We start from the raw sequence: 21,532 nt of genomic DNA, 5'->3' as shown, positions 1-21,532 counted from the left end.
GTAAAAGCTCTGGGGCCCTTGCAAGCTGATACCTCTTTCCAGAACACATGCAAACAGAGACAAGGGCAACTCCAAAGTGGAGCCAATGCCAACACATGTGGGACTACCGTATCCCAGAGTAGATGGTGTGAATGTGTGTCACTGAAGTCATATGGGGCAATGGCGAAACACAAGATGGTGTTCAGGCATGTGCCAGGTGGAAGGGGGGCACAAGTGACCTTTCCATCAATGCCAAGGAAAATCAAAGAACACCTGGATCCAGGAGGGGGCCAAAACATTCAGGGAGTCAGTCCACCCAGGAGCAGAGGAGAGAATGTTTCTCGAGAATGAGACTGGAAGTGCAGAGGAAATGCAACACCACCTGTCCCAGAAGACTAGGCCTGTCACAGTGGCCTACTGCTCATTCTAGGCAATCCACCCACTGATGAGGTGAAACACGGAGACCAAGGTAGCTTGCCTGTCTGAGACACCTATGGAAGTCAAGCTCTCCAGGGTCATCCAACCAGCCCAATCCAGCAGAAACAGGTTGGGAGAGAGAAACAATCATGACATGGATGTCCACCAACTGTCTCCCTGATGGACAGGGAAGTGAGCTTTGTTGAAGACATTCAGCCAGATCAAGAGGCATCTAGGCCTCTCAGAAACAGGGGAGACAGAGTAACAGGGTGGCCAGAGCAGAGGTCAGAGCCCAGGGAGGATACAGCACCGTGCCACTGCCATGGACATAAGGGGAGAGGTGCCAAATGGGTGACTTGTCCAGAGAGGCCAGCGTCACAGGGACAGGGATTGCTGCCATCTCCCATTCCCGGCTTCCTCTTCAAGACTGTATCGTGGTATGGCTTCATTTCTCAGAGAAGAGCCGTGAAAAGATACAGCCATCTTCTCTGACGTGGGTCTGCTCCTCTCCTGCAGGACAATGAGCTCCTGTGGGGCCTTTGTCCTAGGCTGGAGTGTCATCATCTTGATCCTGGAAAAGAAGCTGCTAAGGATGGGGATGATAGTCCAATTGCTCCGGGACAAACGCATCTCCTCATGTGTCCAGGCCTTCACAAACCTAAAGTGGAAGGGCCAGGAAAATGATTGACAACCGGCCACATGAACCAGGCAGAGACGCAGAAAGAGGTTCACCAAAGACCGGCCGACATGGAAGAAATCGCTTTCTGGCACACAGGGCACATTTGTCCAAAGACACACACGCACAAGGGCACACACACACACACACATACAAACCGACAGAGAGAGGGAAAGAAACTGACAGAGTGACAGACAGCGAGAGAGGAGAGAATGGGAGTCACCCCCCCCACACGCACACACAGACACATACACAGTCAGAGCAGTGGCACGGAAACACCTCCTCCTCAGCCCACAGGCAGCCCCTGAGGCTGCGGGGTTCTGCTCTCAACGAGAACGACTGTTGGGTGAGAGAGTAGCCCAAGAGCACGCAGTCCGACTTGTCCTAGAGATCATGGGGGCACAACTTTTGGGGAGACTCACCCGAACACCGTCCGGGCAGGCCTGAGGTTAGTCTGTCGCGGTGTTTCCCCTGGACTCCGCCGAGGGTTTCTTCATCCTGGTCGGCCCTTTGCGAGTCCTGGCATCCGGAGACATTCCTGTCGACCCCGTGGAGAGGTCAGGCTGGAGCCTCGGAGCCCCAACACCCAAACACTGCCATGGAGGTCTCCTGCTTTGCCAAGCCTCGGGGACTGGTTTCTGACAACCGTGGGAATCACTGTGATAGCAGAAGCAGCTGGTGCTTCACACATGCGCATTGGCGGGGCCGACTGAGGCTCCGCTCCTGGGGATCAGGCTGCGTCCCCTTGAAACAATGGCGGCCGTGCGGCTGCAGGGGCGCTCCTGCTGCAGCCTCAGCCACCTCTGGATCTGGGATCCAGTAGGGGGCGGCGTGAGGGAGGAGGCCGCAAGTGAATAGCGCCAAACCCTCAGGAGTCCTGTCTTCAGGACTTCCTTCAGCCGACTTCCACCAGTGGAGAGGGAGCTCAAGGGCTCCTACTGGGGTCTCAGGACTCCTCTTCAGGTCTGATCTTGGACCTACCCGGTGAGAAAGGAGGGGGAGCTTCAGGGCGCCTGCTGGGGATCCTTCAGATCCGATTATGGACCCCTCCGGGTGAGAAAGGATGGGCTCACCACATCTGGTGAGGCAGGCAGGGCCTCGCTGCAGCACAGAATGACCCCATGGGCCTCAAGGCGTGGTGTCAGCTGAAAATTCACTGATCCGTGAGCCCTCTGCCTCCCTCCTCCTTTGAAAGAGCAGTGGCCTGCCCTGCTTCTAAAAGCCCAGGGGCTCCTGCAAGCTGATACCACTTTCCAGGACACAGGCAAACAGGGACGGGGCTATTCCAAGGTGGAACCAAGGCGACCACGCATGGCAGTGGCGTATCCCAGAGCAGATGGTGTGGATGTGTGTCACTGAGGGCATATGGGGCGATGGCAAAACAACCAATGGTGTCCACGCATGTACCCAGGTGAAGGGGGGCACAGGTGACCTTTCCATCAATGCCAAGCAAAATCAAAGAACACCTGGGATCCAGCAGGGGGCCAAAAGATTCAGGGAGTCAGTCTACCCAGGAGCAGAGGAGAGGACGTCCCTCAAGAATGAGACAGGAGATGCAGAGGAAATGCGACACCGCAGCTGTCACAGAAGACAAGGCCAGCCATGGTCGTTTACCGTTGCTTCTAGGCAATCCACACACCCATGAGGTGAAACATGGAGACCAAGGTAGCTTCCCTGTCTGAGACACATATGGAAGCTAAGAGCTCCAGGGTCATCAAACCTGCCCAATCAAGCAGAAACAGGTTTGGAGAGAGACACAATCATGAAATGGATGTCCACCAACTGACTCCATGATGGACTGGGAAGTGATCTTTGTTGAAGACATTCAGCCAGACCTAGAAGCTTCTAGGCCTCTCAGAAACAAGGGAGACAGAGTAAGAGGGAGGACAGAGCAGGGTCCAGAGCCCAGGCAGGATACAGCACTGTGCCACTGCCACGGGCATAAGGGGAGGGGTGCCAAACGGGTAACTTGTCCAGAGAGGCCACCATGACAGAGATTGTTGCCATCTCCCATTCCCGGCTTCCTCTTCAAGACTGTATCATGGTGTGGCTTCATTTCTCAGAGAAGAGCGGTGAAAAGATACAGCCATCTTCTTGGACGTGGGTCTGCTCCTCTCCTGCAGGAGAGTGAGCTCCTGTGGGGCTTTTATCCTTGGCTGGAGTGTGGTCATCTTGATCCTAGAAAAGAGGCCACTCAGGATGGGGATGAGATTTCAATTGCTCCAGGACCCACGCATCTCCTCACGTTGTAGAGGCCTTCACAAACCCAAAGTGGAACCGCCAGGAAAATGATTGACAACCGGCCACATGACCCAGGCAGAGATGCAGAAAGAGGCTCACCAAAGACCGGCCGACATGCAAGAAATCGCTTTCTGGCGCACAGGGCACATTCGTCCAAACACACACACGCACAATGGCACACACACACACATACACACACACACAAACTGACAGAGAGACGGAAAGAAATAGACAGAGAGTGACAGCGAGAGAGGAGAGAATGGGACACACACACACACACACACGCACACAGTCATACAGCGGTGTCACGGAAACACCCCCACCTCAGCCCTCAGGCAACCCCTGAGGCTGCGGGGTTCTGCTATCCACGCAAATGACCCTCGGGTGAGAGAGCAGCCCACGGACACACAGGCAGACCTGTCATCCAGATTACGGGGGAATGACTTTTGGGGAGACTCACCCGAACACCATCCGGTCAGGCCTGAGGATGGGATGCCGCTCTGCTTCCCCGGACTCTGCCTGTGGTTTCGCCATCCTGGTTGGCCCATTTCAAGTCCTGGCATCCGGAGACGTTCCTGTGGACCCCGTGGAGAAGTCAGGCCGGAGCCTCGGAGCCCCGACACCGAAGCCCTGCCACGGAGGGCTCCTGCTTTGCCAAGCCTCAGGGAGTGGTTTCAACCACAACCCTGGGAATCGCTGTGACGGGGAGAAGCAGCTCGCTCCTCACGCATGCGCATTTACTGGGCCGAGTCGCGTAGCTCCTGGAAGTCAGGCTGAGGTCCCTTTAAACAATGGCAGCTGCGCGGAGGCAGTGGGGCTGTTCTTTCTGTAGCAGCGGTGGCGGCTGGATACGGGGCCCAGTATGGGGCGGCGTGGGAGAGGGGACCGCGGACGTCCAGTACCAAACCGTGTCACCTGGAGTGACTGGCTCTCCAAGGGCCAGCTGGCCATCGTATCCTGGAGATGGTCAACAAAGCTTTGACCCTGACCAGAAAGGAAAATGCTGGCAGTGCCCTGGACTGAGGACAACCAGGACATATCACGCTTACCTGGGAAGGGCCCATACACAAAGGCTCCTGGAGAAGCACAGGGCCTGTCACCAAGATGACCAACATCTGGGGATTGTGACCCTGGGGACTGGCTATGTGAGTGTACTGTGTGAGCTGCCCCAAAATGCCACCCAGAAAGTGGAAATGGCCCTGGAAAGCTGTAGCAGGGAAACCCCTCACTGGTGAGTTATTCTCCACCTGCCTCCCTCTGTTCCTGGCAACACTGCCCCATCTCGATTTTCAACCCCAGCTGTGTCTGCCTGGAGGGTGGCATGGCCAGCGTTAGTATTTCCTTTTACAGCTCAGTGATGGGCTCCAGCAGCCCTCACCATGCCTCAGAACCTGAGGCCCTTAGGGAAGGACAGGACATGCTGCAAACACAAACCCGGTGAGAGAGGGTCCTCTGGCCACAGAGGTCACAGGTAGGGGTCTACAGACTCCAGTTCTCAGTTCCTGACCAGGTTTCAACCATCAGCATGCTCTTTAACCTTATTATTTCTTGTCATTCCCATCTGTGACATGAGGAAGGCACCCACCTCAGAGGTTTTGTGAGCAACAAATGAATACGATTAAAGTGCCTTTCCTGGTGCTATACATAAAGCCAGGCATGAGTCCTTGTGCAGCTGCCCCACACGTCCAGGTCCCATAGGCTAGCTCAGACCCCAACGTTGGGCCAGTTCTCAACAGATGCCTGGATGCCAGGCCCCCCTGGAGATACTGGGACCCTGGTCTGGGCCTGGACAGAAGGTCTTGCTGTGCCATTTGGAGATGACCGCATAGGTGAGGACTGGGGCCTATGTGGCCCTGTGAAGGGGTGTGCCCTAAGGCGGGGCTTGGGTGCCTCGCTGGGAGGGCACAGGATGGAAGGGCCGGCAGGTGAGACCCAAGGCCGCTCTATACCACGTTTTGAACAAACCTGTCACTCTCCACCTGCAGACTCATCTCTGCATATTTAAGACACTATTGGGCCCTTAGTTAAAAAATGATATTTTGCTTGCACACTCAGCGTTCTCATCCAACATCAGTGGGGAATCCAAAATCTTTTATTTGGAAACAACAAGTAAGGGAAGCAATGTTGAAAATTTGTCATGGCTCCATAACCCACACCTCCTCTGGGGATTGATTATTTTCTTAAAATGCAACGTGTACTGTTAGTTTAAATCATCCCAACTGGATAACACTCTTTAAATCTTCAGTAAACCTTTGCGTTTAAACCACCTGCAGATGAGAGTAAATCTGTTAGGTGAGAGGAGAGTGAGCACTCAGTGGAGGTGAAATAAAATCAGGTAATAAGAACTTAGATTGTGGTCTCTTGACACCTCCCGCCCACCCCACCAGAATGTGGCAGCTGAACAAGAAGACATGGCAGGCCTGGCCACAGTGCCCAGTGGGGCTGCCCACCCTAGCTCTTAGGAAACTGGATACTTGGGGCCAGTGGCCCCCCAGGGCCTGTCGTCCACCTGGGTCCTAGGGGTAAACCTAAGACCTGTGTCCACCTGTGTCTTAGGAGTAGACCTAAGACCTGTATTTCCCTTGGGACCTGATGTCCACCTGAAGACTGGAGTTCACCTGTGGCCCTACTGTCCAACTGGGGCCTGAGGTCACTAAGGTCGTAGGTATCCCTCTGAGGCCTGGTGCCCACTTGTCCCTGATTTCTACCTGGATCCTGGGTATCCACCTGGAGCCATATACCCTTCATAAGCCTGGTTACCTTCCTGGGGCCTGAGCATCAACTGGGGGCCTAATGTACACCTGGAGTTCAGTGTCCACCTGGGGCCAGAGTTCTATGAGGAGCCTGGTCTTTACCTCGGGCCTGTCTCTCTCTCTCTCTGTGTAATCTCACTTTCTATGAATAGTTTTGAAAAATAACTTTCTGGGTTTTTTTTTTGTTATTGCTCTTACACAGTTAAATTTACATAAATGGACACATTGATTTGTTTCTGTCTTCTCATTTTTTCTTATCACCTTGCTTCAGTTGCTTTATTATTTCTATTCATCACCACTTAAAGGGCCAATCACAGGATACCAAAAACGACTTTATAAGGAACAGTGGTAAAGAAACATTGATTAAAAAATATGAAAATCTGTAACATAAGTGTAATTAAAAGTATAATTTTGAAATTTTAATTTAAACAAGTGGGATAGGGAAATAGGTAGAAAATTAATTTTAACTAGCTCTTTGGTAAGCCAGCACAATAATATTGAAAATCAAAAGTAAAAAAGCTGAAAAGGATGTAAATAACACGGTCAATATCTTTATCTAAAAGTATACAAATGTACATTTGTATTTCATCATGTTTTCAAATGTAGGTCATGAATTAGACAACAAATGAGTAATCAGTGTATTCTAAATCGTCAATATCATATTGTATTCCTCAAAGCCAGCAATAATTAAAATTTTCAGATATTTGGAAATCACTAAGACCATTATTAAGCAATCTTGAATTTAGAGAGAAAACAATAGGTGAATTATGAAAACAATGTAGTATAATGATAAATACCTTTAGATATGTAAGTTTTTGAGAATTCATTTAAACAGAAATTGGAGGCATATTTCTAACTTTAAGTACATTTTTAAGAAAAAACTGAAAATCTAATAAAACAACTAAATCATCCATCTGAAAACCTAGAAAAAGCATACAAGTAAACAAAAATCATAACAAATTTAAGTAACATAAACTAAGAAATAACAGAAGACAAAATATTAAAATAAGAAAATAATTTTTGATATTAGTAGCAATACCAATTAAGAACATAAGGTATGCAGATGAAACAGAATTTTGAAAAAGCTATTACTAGAGATGTAACATAGATAAAAAATGTGGCCTTCAAATAGCAAGAAAAAATGTTTATCCTGGTTCCTTTCACAAATTCCTCCAAACTCTCAAAGATACACAGAAAGCAACAAATATGAGCAAATGGAAAATAGAAAAGCACGACAAACTAGACCTGTTCATTTCACACACTCCTATTAGGTTGGTGTAAAAGTTATTGCAGTTTTTGCCATTAAAAGTAATGTCAAAAACAGCAATAATTTTCACGCCAACCTAATAACAATCTTTTGTTTATAATTTGCCTTTTTCTGCATATGGGACTAATCCAAGTATTTAGTTTCCATATGGGCATTATGATCGGCATGGGTTTGTGGGTGGTGGATATATAGTGTTGGCACAATTTGCTATGTAGGGTTTGCTCTTAGACATCCAGATAGAGTTACCAGGCAGTAGCCTATCTATTCTCTGCGTCTGGAGGTCTGAGAACAGGGTGGGTAGGAGAATATAGTGAGAACTCTGTGAGGAATTAGAGATATGGGGGTTACACTCTTGACCTACGTGTAGCCAGCAAGCCCTATTCAATGTGCTGAGTTTAGAGAAAGGCTCAGACAAGGGCCTAGAGCATGGGCAGGAGAATCTGCAAGCTTCCCAGGGTTCTGCCTGGGCCAGGGCCATGCCCAGCACAGCCTTGAAAGGACAGAACTGGGGTCCTGCAGTCCACCTCTGTGGGCACCTGGAATTACGACCATCCCACCTGCCCTAGTGTAGACAGGGGCTACAGGAGATGAAGCCTCCGTTTTCTCCTGTATATAATGTGAGGTGCTTAGAGCATGAAACCGTAGGGTTTCACATGCTCTGATAGTGCTTGTTGACCTTGGTTTTTTATGAATGACCCCGTGTTTGCTGAGACACTTGAAAAAAGCTATTCACTCTGGGGGTCCTTCAGAGCAGAGAGAGGCTTGGTGGTTCGGGTGGATGAGGATTTGGGATAGGACAGAATGTGCCCAGGCACTGGACCCTGTGTCAAAAGTCCCGGAACACGATCAAACCTCATTTGGAAGTTGGGGGAAATTGCTGCCCTGGCTGTGGTGAGGACGCCTAGAGAGTGAACTGCACATCCCAGGAACTGGAGGCAAAGAAGGGACAAAAGAGACTGCTGAGGTCCTTCTTGCTGCCCTTGGAGCCTGCAGATCCTGCTCCTTTGCCTCCTGGGACCCTAGAGAGCCACTGACTTGAGGAATCCTAAATGCAGGTCCCTGTTTTGTTCTGTGATGCTCCTGCCTGAGGCTGCAGTGCTGACGCTCGCTATGGGGTGGGTGGGAGGACAGTGTTCTGTGTTCCTGGTGCCCACTGAGCTGTTCTCATGCATCTGGAGCCAGGGGAGAGTCATGCTGAGGTCACGCAGTTCCTGTTCTTATGAATGATCTCCACATTATGAGGTGGCCAGAAGCAAGAAGAGGCATTTGACATCCTCCCATTTATTCACTCAGCAACTCTGCCCTTAGCATTAGTCCTGTGTGCCAGGTGCCCTGGTGGGCCCAGCATACGGTACTGAAAATGTCCACGTGGTCCCTACCCCCAGGGGCCACAGTCTGAGGACAGGTAGACATCAAGCCCCAAGTTGATACCTAGGTGTCCGGTGGACATCACGCCCCAGATGGACACCCTGGCCAGAGGTACACTTCAGGTCCCAAATGGAAATTCAGCCATAGGTGGATATCTGGCCGCAGGTGGATAGCCAGTCCCAGGTGGACATCAGGCTCCAGGTTGACATCAGTCCCCAAGAGGATATCTAGGCCCCAGGTGGATGCCCATTGCATACTTGTAAATTGTCAAGACTGTTTTTTTTTTTTAAAGCAAGTGAGAGCTATCATAAAACATGATAACTTTTAGTAGATTTTGAATATTCCTAAACTCCATGAGAAATCATAATAAATATTTTAAAAATCAGCGTGTATATGGAATGAGTATTTTTAAATGTATCTTTCATGTTAAAAGATTTAGAATAAAATGTTACAAAAGTTATCTGTGTTATTCATAGAAAATGTAGACAATGAAAAGAATCAGAGACTAAAAATACCTATATTCTTGGCTATGAGATAATCGCTGCTATGGCACATTCCTTCTAACCTTATTGCCATAGATTTTTTATACCTAATATTGATTTTATGCCACACATTTCATTACATATGCAATGGAGTATTACTTATTCATTACTAAATCACAAAGAGTTTGATTGATTGTGTGTATATTTAAAAAGGCAAAGGAGAGAGATAAATTTACATAATTCAGGTTTTTCCACTTAGCATTTTATCAATAAACATATGTGGTTGAGAGAATATGCATGAGAGATTTGGTTCTGCATTTATTTCGGATGGTCTCATGTCCTATGTGCTTATCACTAAATATGATTCTATTGTAAACTATATGCATTTATTTTTACATATGTCCTTAAAGGAACAAAAACATTTACCTTTGATGTTAAAGCAAATAAACAACAACAATCTGTTCTAATGCCAGAGGAACAGCAAACCGAGGGTGATTGTAAAATTATATATATGAATACATCACTTTAGAGGCCACTTAATTTTTTTCCAAGGGGATCTTTGACTATATGTCATTTGTATTTTATTTAATGATTTTATAATTTAACCCCTAAATTATAAATCTAGAATTTAGAAAGTATATTTCCTTGCTGGATTACATTTTTGGAAATATTATTTTATATGTGTACAAATATTACAAGTCATTGTAGACACTGGAAAAGTATATTATTATTTAAAGGCAATAAAGATTCTACAATAAACTGGTATACCAAATAAAATTGTTGGTGCATTTTTTCCAGTAGATTTTGTACATATTACATATTTAACCTTTTTTATTCAGCACATAATTTTTGAGTATTTACTAAGTGTCTGCATTACGAACTGTGTTTAAAGAGTGAAATAACAGACATGGCCTCGAACATTAAAAATTAAAGTTAGGTCCCCTATTTATATATTTAAAAATGGTAATTATGAAAACTTGTTGAGATTTTTACCTAGATAACATTACAATAATACGCTTGATGTTAATATTTGCAAGTGAGCAAAAAAGAAAATAAAAAGATGGTTTAATTCATTCAATGTACACTTTAAAATTGCAGAAAATAGTCAAGTTTCTTTGCTTTGCAATTGAATGTCTATGTGTTTTTCTCTGCAACTTGGCTTTTGTGGAGTGAGAGAAACAATTATTCTTCCAGCCCAATAAAGGCAGAAGAGTAACAATAAATCTAATATTTTAAATGCTGATCAAAAGATAGTAAACATATTATTTCAGAATACTGAGATCAATAAGTTAATCTACAAAAAAAGCCAAACTGACAGTATAACTGAATAAGAAAAGGCCCAAAAGAGACAAAATACTTTTTGTTTTGTTACCTTGGTATGACACAACTTACCCTAACTATAAAGAACCTACATTTCACTTTTAGCATTTTTATTTCTCTAAGAATAAAATGTGTATGAGGAATTTATAAAAAAAATTGACACTATAGGTTAATACTGCAATGAGCACTTTTCGAGAAAAGACTTTTTTACTCTCTTACCAACATGATGTTAGCAGTATTTATTTTCTCCAGAAATAATGCGGCAATAAAAATATCAGTATGTGTGTAAAATTAGTGTAGTTTCTTAAAGAAATGAGTTAGACCACAGGCTAATTATGTGTATTTCACTGGTATTTGAATGCCTACAATCATATTCTTTATAAGGCACAGAGAAGATTTTCCAAAAAAACAAATATGAGAACCTGAAAAGTAATTACCACTTGGTAGTGACAATATGGATAGGGTGAAGGGCGTCATCAGGAAGCAATGAAAAAGATACATTTGCAGTTAAATTTGAAAACCATGATGTTTAACACATATGGTAATAAAAAATACTTTCTCCTGTTTCAAAATTATTATAGACTTCAAGATAGAAGCTAAAATATCTAGGGATAATGATATGGTTAACCACAAATTAAAAATTAAAGGATATTTTGAGTATTATAAGTTAAGAATGAGATCTTATTACCCAATGAAAAGGGAATAATTCATTATGCTCCATATCCATTGAATTAAAAGGCCCCATAACCTGGGTAATTTAAAAGTTTAATTTGATTTAAAAGTCTTGTTTTGTTCATCAAGCTGAAGGGTTTGCTCTCAGCAATATTCTAGGATTGCATATCCCCAACTCTGTATGAAGTATACAAAGAATGTTATAAGGGCCACAATCTAAATGTTATTATGTAAATAATTTAGTACCATTTCATTTGCCTTTGTAGATTTAAATATGTAAATGGCTTTCTCATATTAGGAAACATCATTTTTCAAAACCCAGATAAACATAATATATTGCAGGAGAATAATTATTTATTTATTTAAAAAGAAATGCTGGATGCTAAGTCCAAAAGACATAAATTATTTTATACTAATAACTACTAACATTTTATTCATTAACACATAAAGGTCAAAGATTTTAAAATAATCTTTAAATGATTAGCAACATGTTGATCTTTTTCTTTTTTCATAAACCTTTTTGAGTCTTACAAATACTAAATTATACAAGCAATATTAAATATTAAATTCAATAAACTTGAATTAAAATATTCAAATTTACTAGAATATGGACATTGGAAAAATGAAAATAAACAGAAGCATAAAGCAGCATATGTAAAATTAAGAAAGCTACTGAGAGTGTTTAAAGTACATATTCATCTGTAGTCTAACTTCTGCCATAAATAAGGTGTCTTCTCAGTAAAACACAAACTGTTCATGAAGGGAAAAAGCATGTTGTATTAGGGAATATTCAACATAATTTTTTTAGTACTAACTTGTGCCTTGAATTTTATTTGATTTTGTGTTATGAACTTATGCACTTGATAATTTCTTTTTTCTTAAAAAAATGTATTTACAACTCTATTCAAAAGTAGTTTTTTTTTTGTTTTTTTTTTTTTTTTAGACAGAGTTTCGCTCTTATCACCTAGGATGGAGTGCAATGGTGTGATCTTGGCTCACAGCAACCTTTGCCTCCCTGATTCAGGCGATTCTCTTGCCTCAGCCTCCTGAGTAGCTAGGACTACAAGCATGCACCAACATGCCTGGCTAATTTTGTTTTTAATAGAAATGGGGTTTTGCCATGTTGGCCAGGCTAGTCTCGAACTCCTGACCTCAGGTAATCCACCCACCTTGGCCTCCCAAAGTGCTGGGATTACAGGCAAGAGCCACCATGCCAGGCCTCAAAAGCAGTTTTTAAAAGCAAACACAATATAACACCAAAGTTGATGAATCTATGCTCACTGAATTTTGCCAGGTTTAAAAAATTATTTACAGAATACTGCATCAAAAATAAGGCAATAACCCAAAATATACCATTAAAGATGTATTCACTCCTACAACTAGAAAGAACTAATCTATCTGGTAGCAAATAATACTTCATTCAGTTTCAGCATGTCTGAAATCTTTTTTTTTTTTTTTTTTTTGAGACGGAGTCATGCTTTGTCACCCAGGCTGGAGTGCAGTGGCGCGATCTCAGCTCACTGCAAGTTCTGCCTCCTGGGTTCAGACATTCTCCTGCCTCAGCCTCCCACATAGCTGGATTACAGGTGCCCGCCACCACACCTGGCTACTTTTTTTGTATTTTTGGTAGAGATGGGGTTTCACTGTGTTAGCTAGGATGGTCTCGATCCCCTGATCTCGTGATCTACCCACCTTGGCCTCCCAAAGTGCTGGAATTACAGGCGTGAGTCACCAAGCTCGGCCTCAGCATGTCTGAAATCTTTAAGGAAAAAAGTGATAAAACGTGACCCTCATTCTTCATTACACTCTTAGAACACTTGAGGGAAAATAATTTCCAAAGCACAAATTGGTAAAGAGGTGTAATCTTTCAAAAAGATATTCAGTGTTCAAAATCCAAGAATGCAATATCAGGCTGGGCGCAGTGGCTTATGCCTGTAATCCCAGTACTTTGGGAGGCCAAGGTGGGTCGATCACCTGAGATCAGGAGTTTGAGACCAGCCTGGACAACATGGTGAAACCCCGACCCTACTAAAAATACAAAAATTAGTGAGGCGTGGTGGTGTGCACCTGTAGTCCTAGCTGCCTGGGGAGCTGAGGCAGGAGAATTGCTTGAACCTGGGAGTTGGAGGTTGCAGTGAACCAAGATCATGCCACTGCACTCCAGCCTGGGTGACAGAATGAGATTCCATCTCAGAAAAAAAAAAAGAATGTAGTATCGGTATACACAGCTAATATACTGAATGAAAGAAATAGAATAATTTGAAGAGCTATCTTGATGAAAAAGGAATCATGATGAAAGTTGTATTCATGTCTCTGAATGAAGGAAATTGCAATGTGAGAAATTAGTACTATGACTACTATACTAAAAGCTTATTGCTAACATGTGTTGAGTTATTAACGTGTGTTAGGCAGAGTACCATACAATTTAAATGTGTTATCTCATTTATTGTAGGTAAAATGTAATTTTGAACTCTGGGATTATAAATGAATTAACTGGAATAAACTTCTATTTAAGTGGTCATCTATAAATTGGTATCTAGGAACAGGGTGATACAGTGCCCAAGTTTTCTAAGTATTCTTACTAACAGTTGTTTTTCTTGGATATTGCTCTTTTTTGGTCTTTGATTTTTTTTATTTTAGAAAACTAATAAATTCACTCTTCTTGGTACTGACCCTTGGGTTTCATAGAAGAAAAAGTAGTTAAATTCTGTACCTTTAATTTTATTTCATTTTTTCTCTTTTAAAATTATTTTTAATTGGCATGTAATAATTGTACAGGTTTATGGGTTACAGAGTGATATTTTGATATATTTATGCAATGTGTAATGATCAAGTCAGAGTCATTAGAATATCCATTACCTAAATCATTTATTATTTCTTTGCAGGAGAATATTAAAAATCTTTTCTTCTAGTTATTTGAAAACACACAATAAATTCCCTTTAACTACAGTCACCCTGCAGTGCGGTAGAGAACTATAACTTATTCCTTCTCTCCAGCTGTAATTTTGTATGTGTTAACCAAATTTTTCTTATACTCCCCTTTCTCTTTCCTGTATATGGTAACCAATACTCTACTATCTAAGCTTCCATACGTGAGAACATGTAGTTATGTGCTGTTTATTTCTCTCTTTTTTTTTTTTTTTTTTTTTTGAGACAGAGTCTTGCTCTTTCTCCCAGGCCAGACTGCAGTGGCGCTATCTTGGCTCACTGCAAGCTCCGCCTCCCGGGTTCACACCATTCTCCTGCCTGAGCCTCCCGAGTAGCTGGGACTACAGGTGCCTGCCACCTTGCCCGGCTAATTTTTTTTTGTATTTGCAGTAGAGACGGGGTTTCACTGTGTTAGCCAGGATGGTCTCGATCTCCTGACCTCGTGATCCGCCTGTCTTGGCCTCCCAAAGTGCTAGGATTACAGGCATGAGTCCCCGCTCCTGGCCTGTGGTGTTTATTTTTCTATGCCAGGCTTATTTCACCTAAGCTAATGCCCTCCAGTTGCATTCATGTTGCCACAAATGAGAGGATTTTGTTCTTTATTATAACTCAATAGTATTCCATTATATAGGTATGTTACATTTTCTTTATTCATTCATCTGTTGATGGACACTTATGTTGATTCTATATCTTGGCTATTGTGAATAGTGCTGTAATAAACATGGGGGTGCAGGTAACCCTTTGATATATTGATTTTCTTTCCTTTTGATATATATTGAAAACCATACGATTAAATCAATAAACACAATGAAAGCATTTGGCAAAATTAAACATTCTTACGTGACAAAAGCCTCTCAACAATTTAGTATAGAAAACATATGCTTCAACACAAAAGGGCATAAAGACAAACCCACAGCTAAGATCATACTGAATATGGAAAAGGTGAAAAATGAAAACTGGAGCAAGAAAAGGAGGCCCACTTTCACCACTCATATTTCACATACTGAAAGTCTTAGCCAGGGCAATTCAGTTAGAGAAAGAAATAAAGGGTGTCTGAATTGGAAAGGAGACAGTCAAATTGTCCCTGTTTGCAGACAATGTGATTTCATACACAGAAAAAACTAAAGACTCTACCAAAAACTTCTTAGAGTGATAAATGAATTTAATAAATTTAATAAAGTTGCAGGATATAAAATCAACATACAAAAAACAGTAGCATTTCTATATGTTGCTAGTAAACTAGCTGAAAAAAAATTAAGGAAGCTATTTCTTTTACAATAGCTACAAAAATGTAGCTATTGTAGAAATAAACTTAACCGAGGAAGTAAAAGATTTCTACAACAAAAATTACAAACATCAATGAAAGAAATTAAAGAAAACACAGAAAAGGAAAGACATCCAGGTTTATGGACTGAAATAATTAATATTCTAAAATGACTCACTATCCTACGTGATTTACAAATTCAGTATAATCACTAGCTTGTATTTTCAAAAGCACCTTAGCTGCATATTCTTAAGTCATTCAAATGACAATGCCTGGATTTAAGTGTAAGAGGTATTTTTATATCTATTTTATATTGGGCACAATATAGTGTGCTCGACCTCAACTTTGCTCAAAGATTGGAGCAGGTGCTGACAGCGAGGAGAACCCAGACAGTGGGCGCAGGCACTTCTGAGCCTGTGGGGTCACGGGGGCCCTCCCAGGCACCAAGAGTGCAGAGTGCCTGGGTCTGCAGCCGTGGCTTGAAAGGCTCCAGCTGTACCTGGGAGGGTGGGGCTCCTGCCTTCTCCTGGCTCCCAAGAGCACAGGACTGCCTGGGTCGCAGACCCTCCTTGGGCAGCTGCAGTTGCGCCTGGGGAGTTACTGCCCTGGCAATTTGGAAGGGGCTGGGCTCCCACTTGTCCCCAGCTCCCACTGGCTCCATAGAGTGTGCAGCCCTGGCCGTGACTCCTCTCTGCGTTTTCCCTGCAGTAGTGCACGGGCGAGGTGCAGGTGGCATGGGGGCCCTGGCTAATGCCGCACAAATGAACCTGATGCTCCTGGGGCCAATCCTGCAAGACCCGGCTGCCAGCGCTGATGGGTTCCCAGATGTGGTGGGAAGCGAAGTTGAGGCCACCATGGAGGGTCTGCACCTGGGAGTGGGTCCTGCCCAGCCATTAGGGGGCGGTGCAGTCAGATGCCTTGAGGACACAGGGAACGGGGACTTACCACCGCCACTGCTGCTCCTGCTGCTGCTCCTGACAACACTGCCCGTGCGGCCCAAGCGCTACTGGCATGATGGCAACTGCCACTCCAGATGGCCAGCCGCTCCCATCAATAGTGTCCATATCTGGGAAGAAAAGTCAGGAAATAAATTATTGGTCAATAAAAATAATAGCAATAATAGTCCATGTTAAATTGACTGATCAACAGTGTTTGCTTTTGTTTAGGATTTTATTTTTTGCTTCATATTTATTAAACACATTTTATTTTATTGAGAACAAAATGTTAGATTTTTGGAAATTCATTTAGTACTTGTAAGTGTACTCTAGCAATGAAATTCTTAGCCAAACAGTTTAGACTCTAGTTTATATTTTATTGGTCAGAAATATTGTGTAATTTTAAAAATCTTGGTATATGTCTACATATGTTTAGTTGCAATTTAACTTTACCTACAGTCAGGTTTAATAGCTATCCTTTTGTGAAAGGATGATATCTTACCCTTTGTAGATCCACAGTGCCTATCAACAATGTTTACTTGCAACATGTTGACAACTAACAGAAGCAAGGTATTAATTTGCTAATAACTTATTATCCTGGGGGACAGTACTATTCATTCCCAGGCACTTAAATTTCTACCAAGACACATTTATATATAGCTGGAAAGAAATTAAAGAAAGCACAAAAAAGGAAAGACATCCAGGACTGTATTATTTTAATTAATTAATTATTAAATTAACGTTTCAATTATCTTGAGTGCTTTCTCATATGAGATTTGTCTGGAATAGTAACATACCAGGACTTCTGCTTTGGAATTTCCTTTTTTCTGAATTTCTTTTTTTTGTGTGACAACTTAGCATTTTTTTTATATCTTTCTAAGTTGATACTGTTTTATTATTTCCTTCAAGAATTGAGAATGTACTTACACATTGAGCATACGAAATTTCCCATTATATCAAATCTTTATTTATTACAAAATTCAAATAAGCTAATAGATCCTAATGTTGCCATTGTTTGCATTTTCCTCTAGCCTAAAATTATTTTTATTTCAATTTTTGGAAAATTATAACTCTTGTTTAATATCATCTCCCAACTCAAAACCAGATAAATAAAGCAATAAAGAAAACAGAGGCCAGGCACAGTGGCTCATGCTTGTAATCCCAGCACTTTGGGAGACCAGGAATAGTTGATCACTTGAGCCCAGGAGTTCAAGACCAGCCTGAGTAATATAACAAAACCCTATCTCTACTAAAAATACAAAAATTAGCCACGTGTGCTGGTGCATGCCTGTAGTCCCAGCTACTTGGGAGGCTGAGGGACAAGAATCACTTGAACTTGGGAGGCAAAGGTTACAGTGAGTGGAGCTGGTGCCACTGTCCTCCAGCTTGGGTGGCAGAGCCAGACCTTTTCTCTGAAAAAAAAAAAAAGAAAAGAGAAAAAAATGTTTCCTAATTAGTAAAGATAGTTTATAGACAAGATCAATAATAAACAAGATGTTTATAATCAAGATCATCAATAAACAAGATGTTTATGAACAGCCACAATTGCATAAGTTGGAAAACAATCATTTAGGTAAAGTTCTGGTGGTGTTGTATGTGCCTGTATGTGTGATAACATTTATCTATTAATCTTAATGTCATGCAAGGACAGTATCTTGATTTCTGCACTCCAAATTATTTCTTATTAGTAAATAAAAAATAAGTTTATCAGCTAGCAAATATTGCTTAAAAACTTGAAACACAAAAACATTGATATTATATGTATATATTTGTCAACACATAAAATATTCTGCATTTGTCATTTGCTCAAGTCTGAATGCTTTGGTTAGAAAAAAAGCTTCTAAATTTTATTTCTAGAAGATCACAATCTAAATTTCATATTCCCAAAGTTAATAAACAAATATAGTTGATAATTTTTCACAGTTGAAAGATAGGCATTATGATATATAAAATAGAAAAAAGTGAAGATTTATGTGGTTTAGCTGAGTCAATGAGTCAAAAATGTGGAATGCTGAAAAAAATAATGAAATATTTTATCCCATTCATAGAAGCACTTCTTCAAATTATAATTTTCAGAGATGATCATAGTACATTCAAAATTAATTTTTAAATTTTGGTAACTGCTTTAATAAGGATGATTGAGAAACTGCAGTGTATTAAGAATATAATAGTAGGGAACTAGGAACATCAGCCCTGACTCAGATTTCACCCGTAACTACTGAAAATGATAAAGAGAGGTTGGGGTGACATGATTCATATATTTGAATGTCTATCATGCTGAAAATTTCATTTTATTTTAATTTCTTAATTGAAGGATAAAATTTTATGTATTTATTTTGTACAACATGATATTTTGAGGTATATTTACTTTGTGAGGTGACTAAATCTAGCTAATTAGCATATGTATTACCTTATATTGTTATGAATTTTGTGGTAATTAACATCCAAAATATATAAGAAATTCAAACAACTCAATAGCAAGAAGGCAAATGAACTGATTAAAATATAAGCAAAAGATCTGAGCAGACATTTCTCAAAAGAAGACATACAAATGGCCAAGTAGGCATATGCAAAAAATGTTCAACATCACAATTATTATGGAAATGTAAACTACAGCTCCACTCTGCTGTCATCTCACACCTATTATAATGGTTATTATCAAAAATACAAGAATTAAACGTGTTGATCAGGGTGTGGAGACCAGGGAACCCTTGTACACTATTGGTGGGAATATATTCACTTCGTGTAAAAGTAATTACAGTTTTGCCATTACATTCAATGGCAAAAACTTCAATTACTTTTGCACTAACCTAATAAATTAGTACAGCCGCTATGTATTAAATATTAAGTTTTAGGCCGCTAAGTATTATTGTTCTCCAGAAATTTTAAAATTGAACTACTATATGATCCAGTGATCCCACTGCTGGGTATCTACCTATCCAAAGGATATAAAATCAGTATATGGAACAGATATCTGCACTCCCATATTTATTGCAGTATTATTCACAGTAGTCATGATATGGAATCAACTTGTGTCCATCGACGGGGGAATGGATAGAGAAAATGTGGCATATACATACAATGAAATACTTTCAGCCACAGAAAAGAAGGAAATTCTGTCATTTGTGAAAACGTGGATAAACCTGGAGAATATTATGATCTAGGCCAGAAAGACAATTATCACATAGTCTCATTTGTATGTGGAATCTCAAAAAGTTAAGAAGTAGAGAGTAAAATGTTTTTTTGCCAGCAGCTAATGTGGTTGGGAAGGGAGTTTGGTAGATGTTGGTCAAAGGATACACAACTATAGTCAGAGAGAAGGAGTAAAATTCAAGAGATCTATTGTGCAATGTGCTGACTATTGTTAGCAACTTAATGTATTTTTGAGAAATTCTGAGAGTGGATTAGTGTTCTAAACCAAAATGATAACTATGTGAGATGATGCTGGAAACTAATGGAAACATTTCTTTTTGTATGAAGACAGGACTGTGAACAAGGGTGATTGTAGCATTGTTGGTTGAAATGCAGATGAAGGCCATTGACTTCTTTCAGTGTTCTTCAAGAGCTTTGGAATGCAAGGAACCAACGTGGTATGGAGAAAAAAATGTTACATATAATGTCAGAAAACTCAGATGATAAACTTAATAAATGCATGAATTTGGGAAGATAATTTACATCTCTCAGGATCAGTTACTTCATACCAAGGTTTATACGTGGGTTATTAGGAAGTCTGATTTAAATGATGTAAGTGAAATGTCTGAAACATAAGTTATTCTCAGTAATATTATAGTTATTTAACACAACCTTTTAATGGGCATATGGTGTTAATGATACATTAAATTATATTTTAATATTTCAAGAAAATACTTTCATAAAGGACTTTCATTCTTGTTGAACAGGCTGGAGTGCAATGGCACGATCTCAGCTCACTGCAACCTCTGCCTCCCGGGTTCAAGCTATTCTCCTGCCTCAGCCTCCCGGGTAGCTGGGATTACAGGCATGCGCCACCATGCATGGCTAATTTTGTATTTTTAGTAGAGACGGCATTTTGCCATGTTGGCCAGGCTGGTTTTGAATTAGTGACTTCAGGTGATCCACCCACCTTGGCATCTCAAAGTGTTGGGATTACAGGCGTGAGCCACTGCAGCCAGCCGAAAATAATTTTATTACATTTAAAATACTAATAAAACTTATTTAATCTACATTTTCTTATGTTACAAAAATATGGTTGCAGTATGAATTCAGATGGTTTACACATTAAAATTACTAACCTCTATGGCTGAAAAAGTTACCTATAAATGTTCATCGCCTTTAATTGATATTCACTCATATATGAAAATATATCACACTAATCAAATTGCAGATGTAGTAATAAAAAAGCAAAACTGTGCTATGAGTTTTGAACACCAATTTAATTTGACAGAACTTAAGTGACCAGAAAGAAAATAGAATTATTTGCAACTGCAGAAATTGCTGCTGGGTTAAAATTGACATTGAAAAAGCCCACCTTTTGACACCCCCCTCCCCCACATTGGCAACTGTTGGAATCAATTGTCATGCTCCCAAGGCAAATTATTGTCCATAACATCACAAAAAGTAATGAGAGCAAAAGGATTTCTGTAAGAACATGAGGCTTTCCTAAGCACTAAACTAACAAAGCTTGAACTTAGCCAAGAAATGGGAAGCTGCAGACACTGCACATCAGCAAAATGTCTTGGCAGAAGATGGACATGCAGAAGTGCAATCACTGTCTTATTTATTTTCCACTCTAGGGGACACCAATATGAAAGTGACTAATATCGGATAATCATTCCCAGAACCAATTAAACATAGCATGCCATTTCTTGTGGAGAATATTTCATGCTCAGGGAAATTAAACCATTTTATTATGATTAAGTTTCCTTAGTCAAACATGCTTTAAACTTACATTCTCACACTGTTAACTAGATGGGTATGAATTTACTTTCCTATGGAGTACAGGTGATTTCTGGAGGGAAATAGATGAAGTGCTCACGTGGAATGGAACTAGAGTGTGGTTCTTTTTGTATTCTACTTTGCATTAACTGAAATATTTAGTGTATTGATCTCATTTCCCAAATGAATAAAATGGAGTTCAGAAAGCTTATGTGATTTGAAAATTGAGGCAGAGCTGATAACACACAGTGTTGTTTTGGCAGTGCAAGTTTCTGACTTCAAATCCGTTTAGACCACAGAGTTTTATCTATACAGC

At 41.3% G+C, this 21,532-nt stretch overlaps 1 protein-coding gene across 3 annotated transcripts in view; it reads right to left on the bottom strand.

Annotated features, from left to right (window-relative positions):
* Positions 1 to 562: 562 nt before the first annotated feature.
* LOC129016777 (protein FAM27L-like) overlaps positions 563 to 21,532 on the bottom strand; it is a 36,574-nt gene continuing 15,604 nt past the window's right edge. For all 3 annotated transcript variants that reach the window (XR_008494951.2, XM_054456503.2, XM_054456501.2), the window contains 3 exons: positions 16,313 to 16,433; positions 3,774 to 3,888; positions 563 to 1,054 (listed from right to left, as the gene is read on the bottom strand). Coding sequence is in view for 2 of the 3 variants with exons in the window: in XM_054456503.2 (XP_054312478.1) it covers positions 772 to 1,054; positions 3,774 to 3,847 (357 nt within the window). In the remaining variant the exon portion in view is untranslated. The remainder of the gene's footprint in view (positions 1,055 to 3,773; positions 3,889 to 16,312; positions 16,434 to 21,532) is intronic.

The sequence above is a fragment of the Pongo pygmaeus genome, chromosome 19, assembly GCF_028885625.2.
Source record: "Pongo pygmaeus isolate AG05252 chromosome 19, NHGRI_mPonPyg2-v2.0_pri, whole genome shotgun sequence".
NCBI lineage: Eukaryota > Metazoa > Chordata > Mammalia > Primates > Hominidae > Pongo > Pongo pygmaeus.
This window is presented reverse-complemented; position numbering and strand designations above follow the sequence as displayed.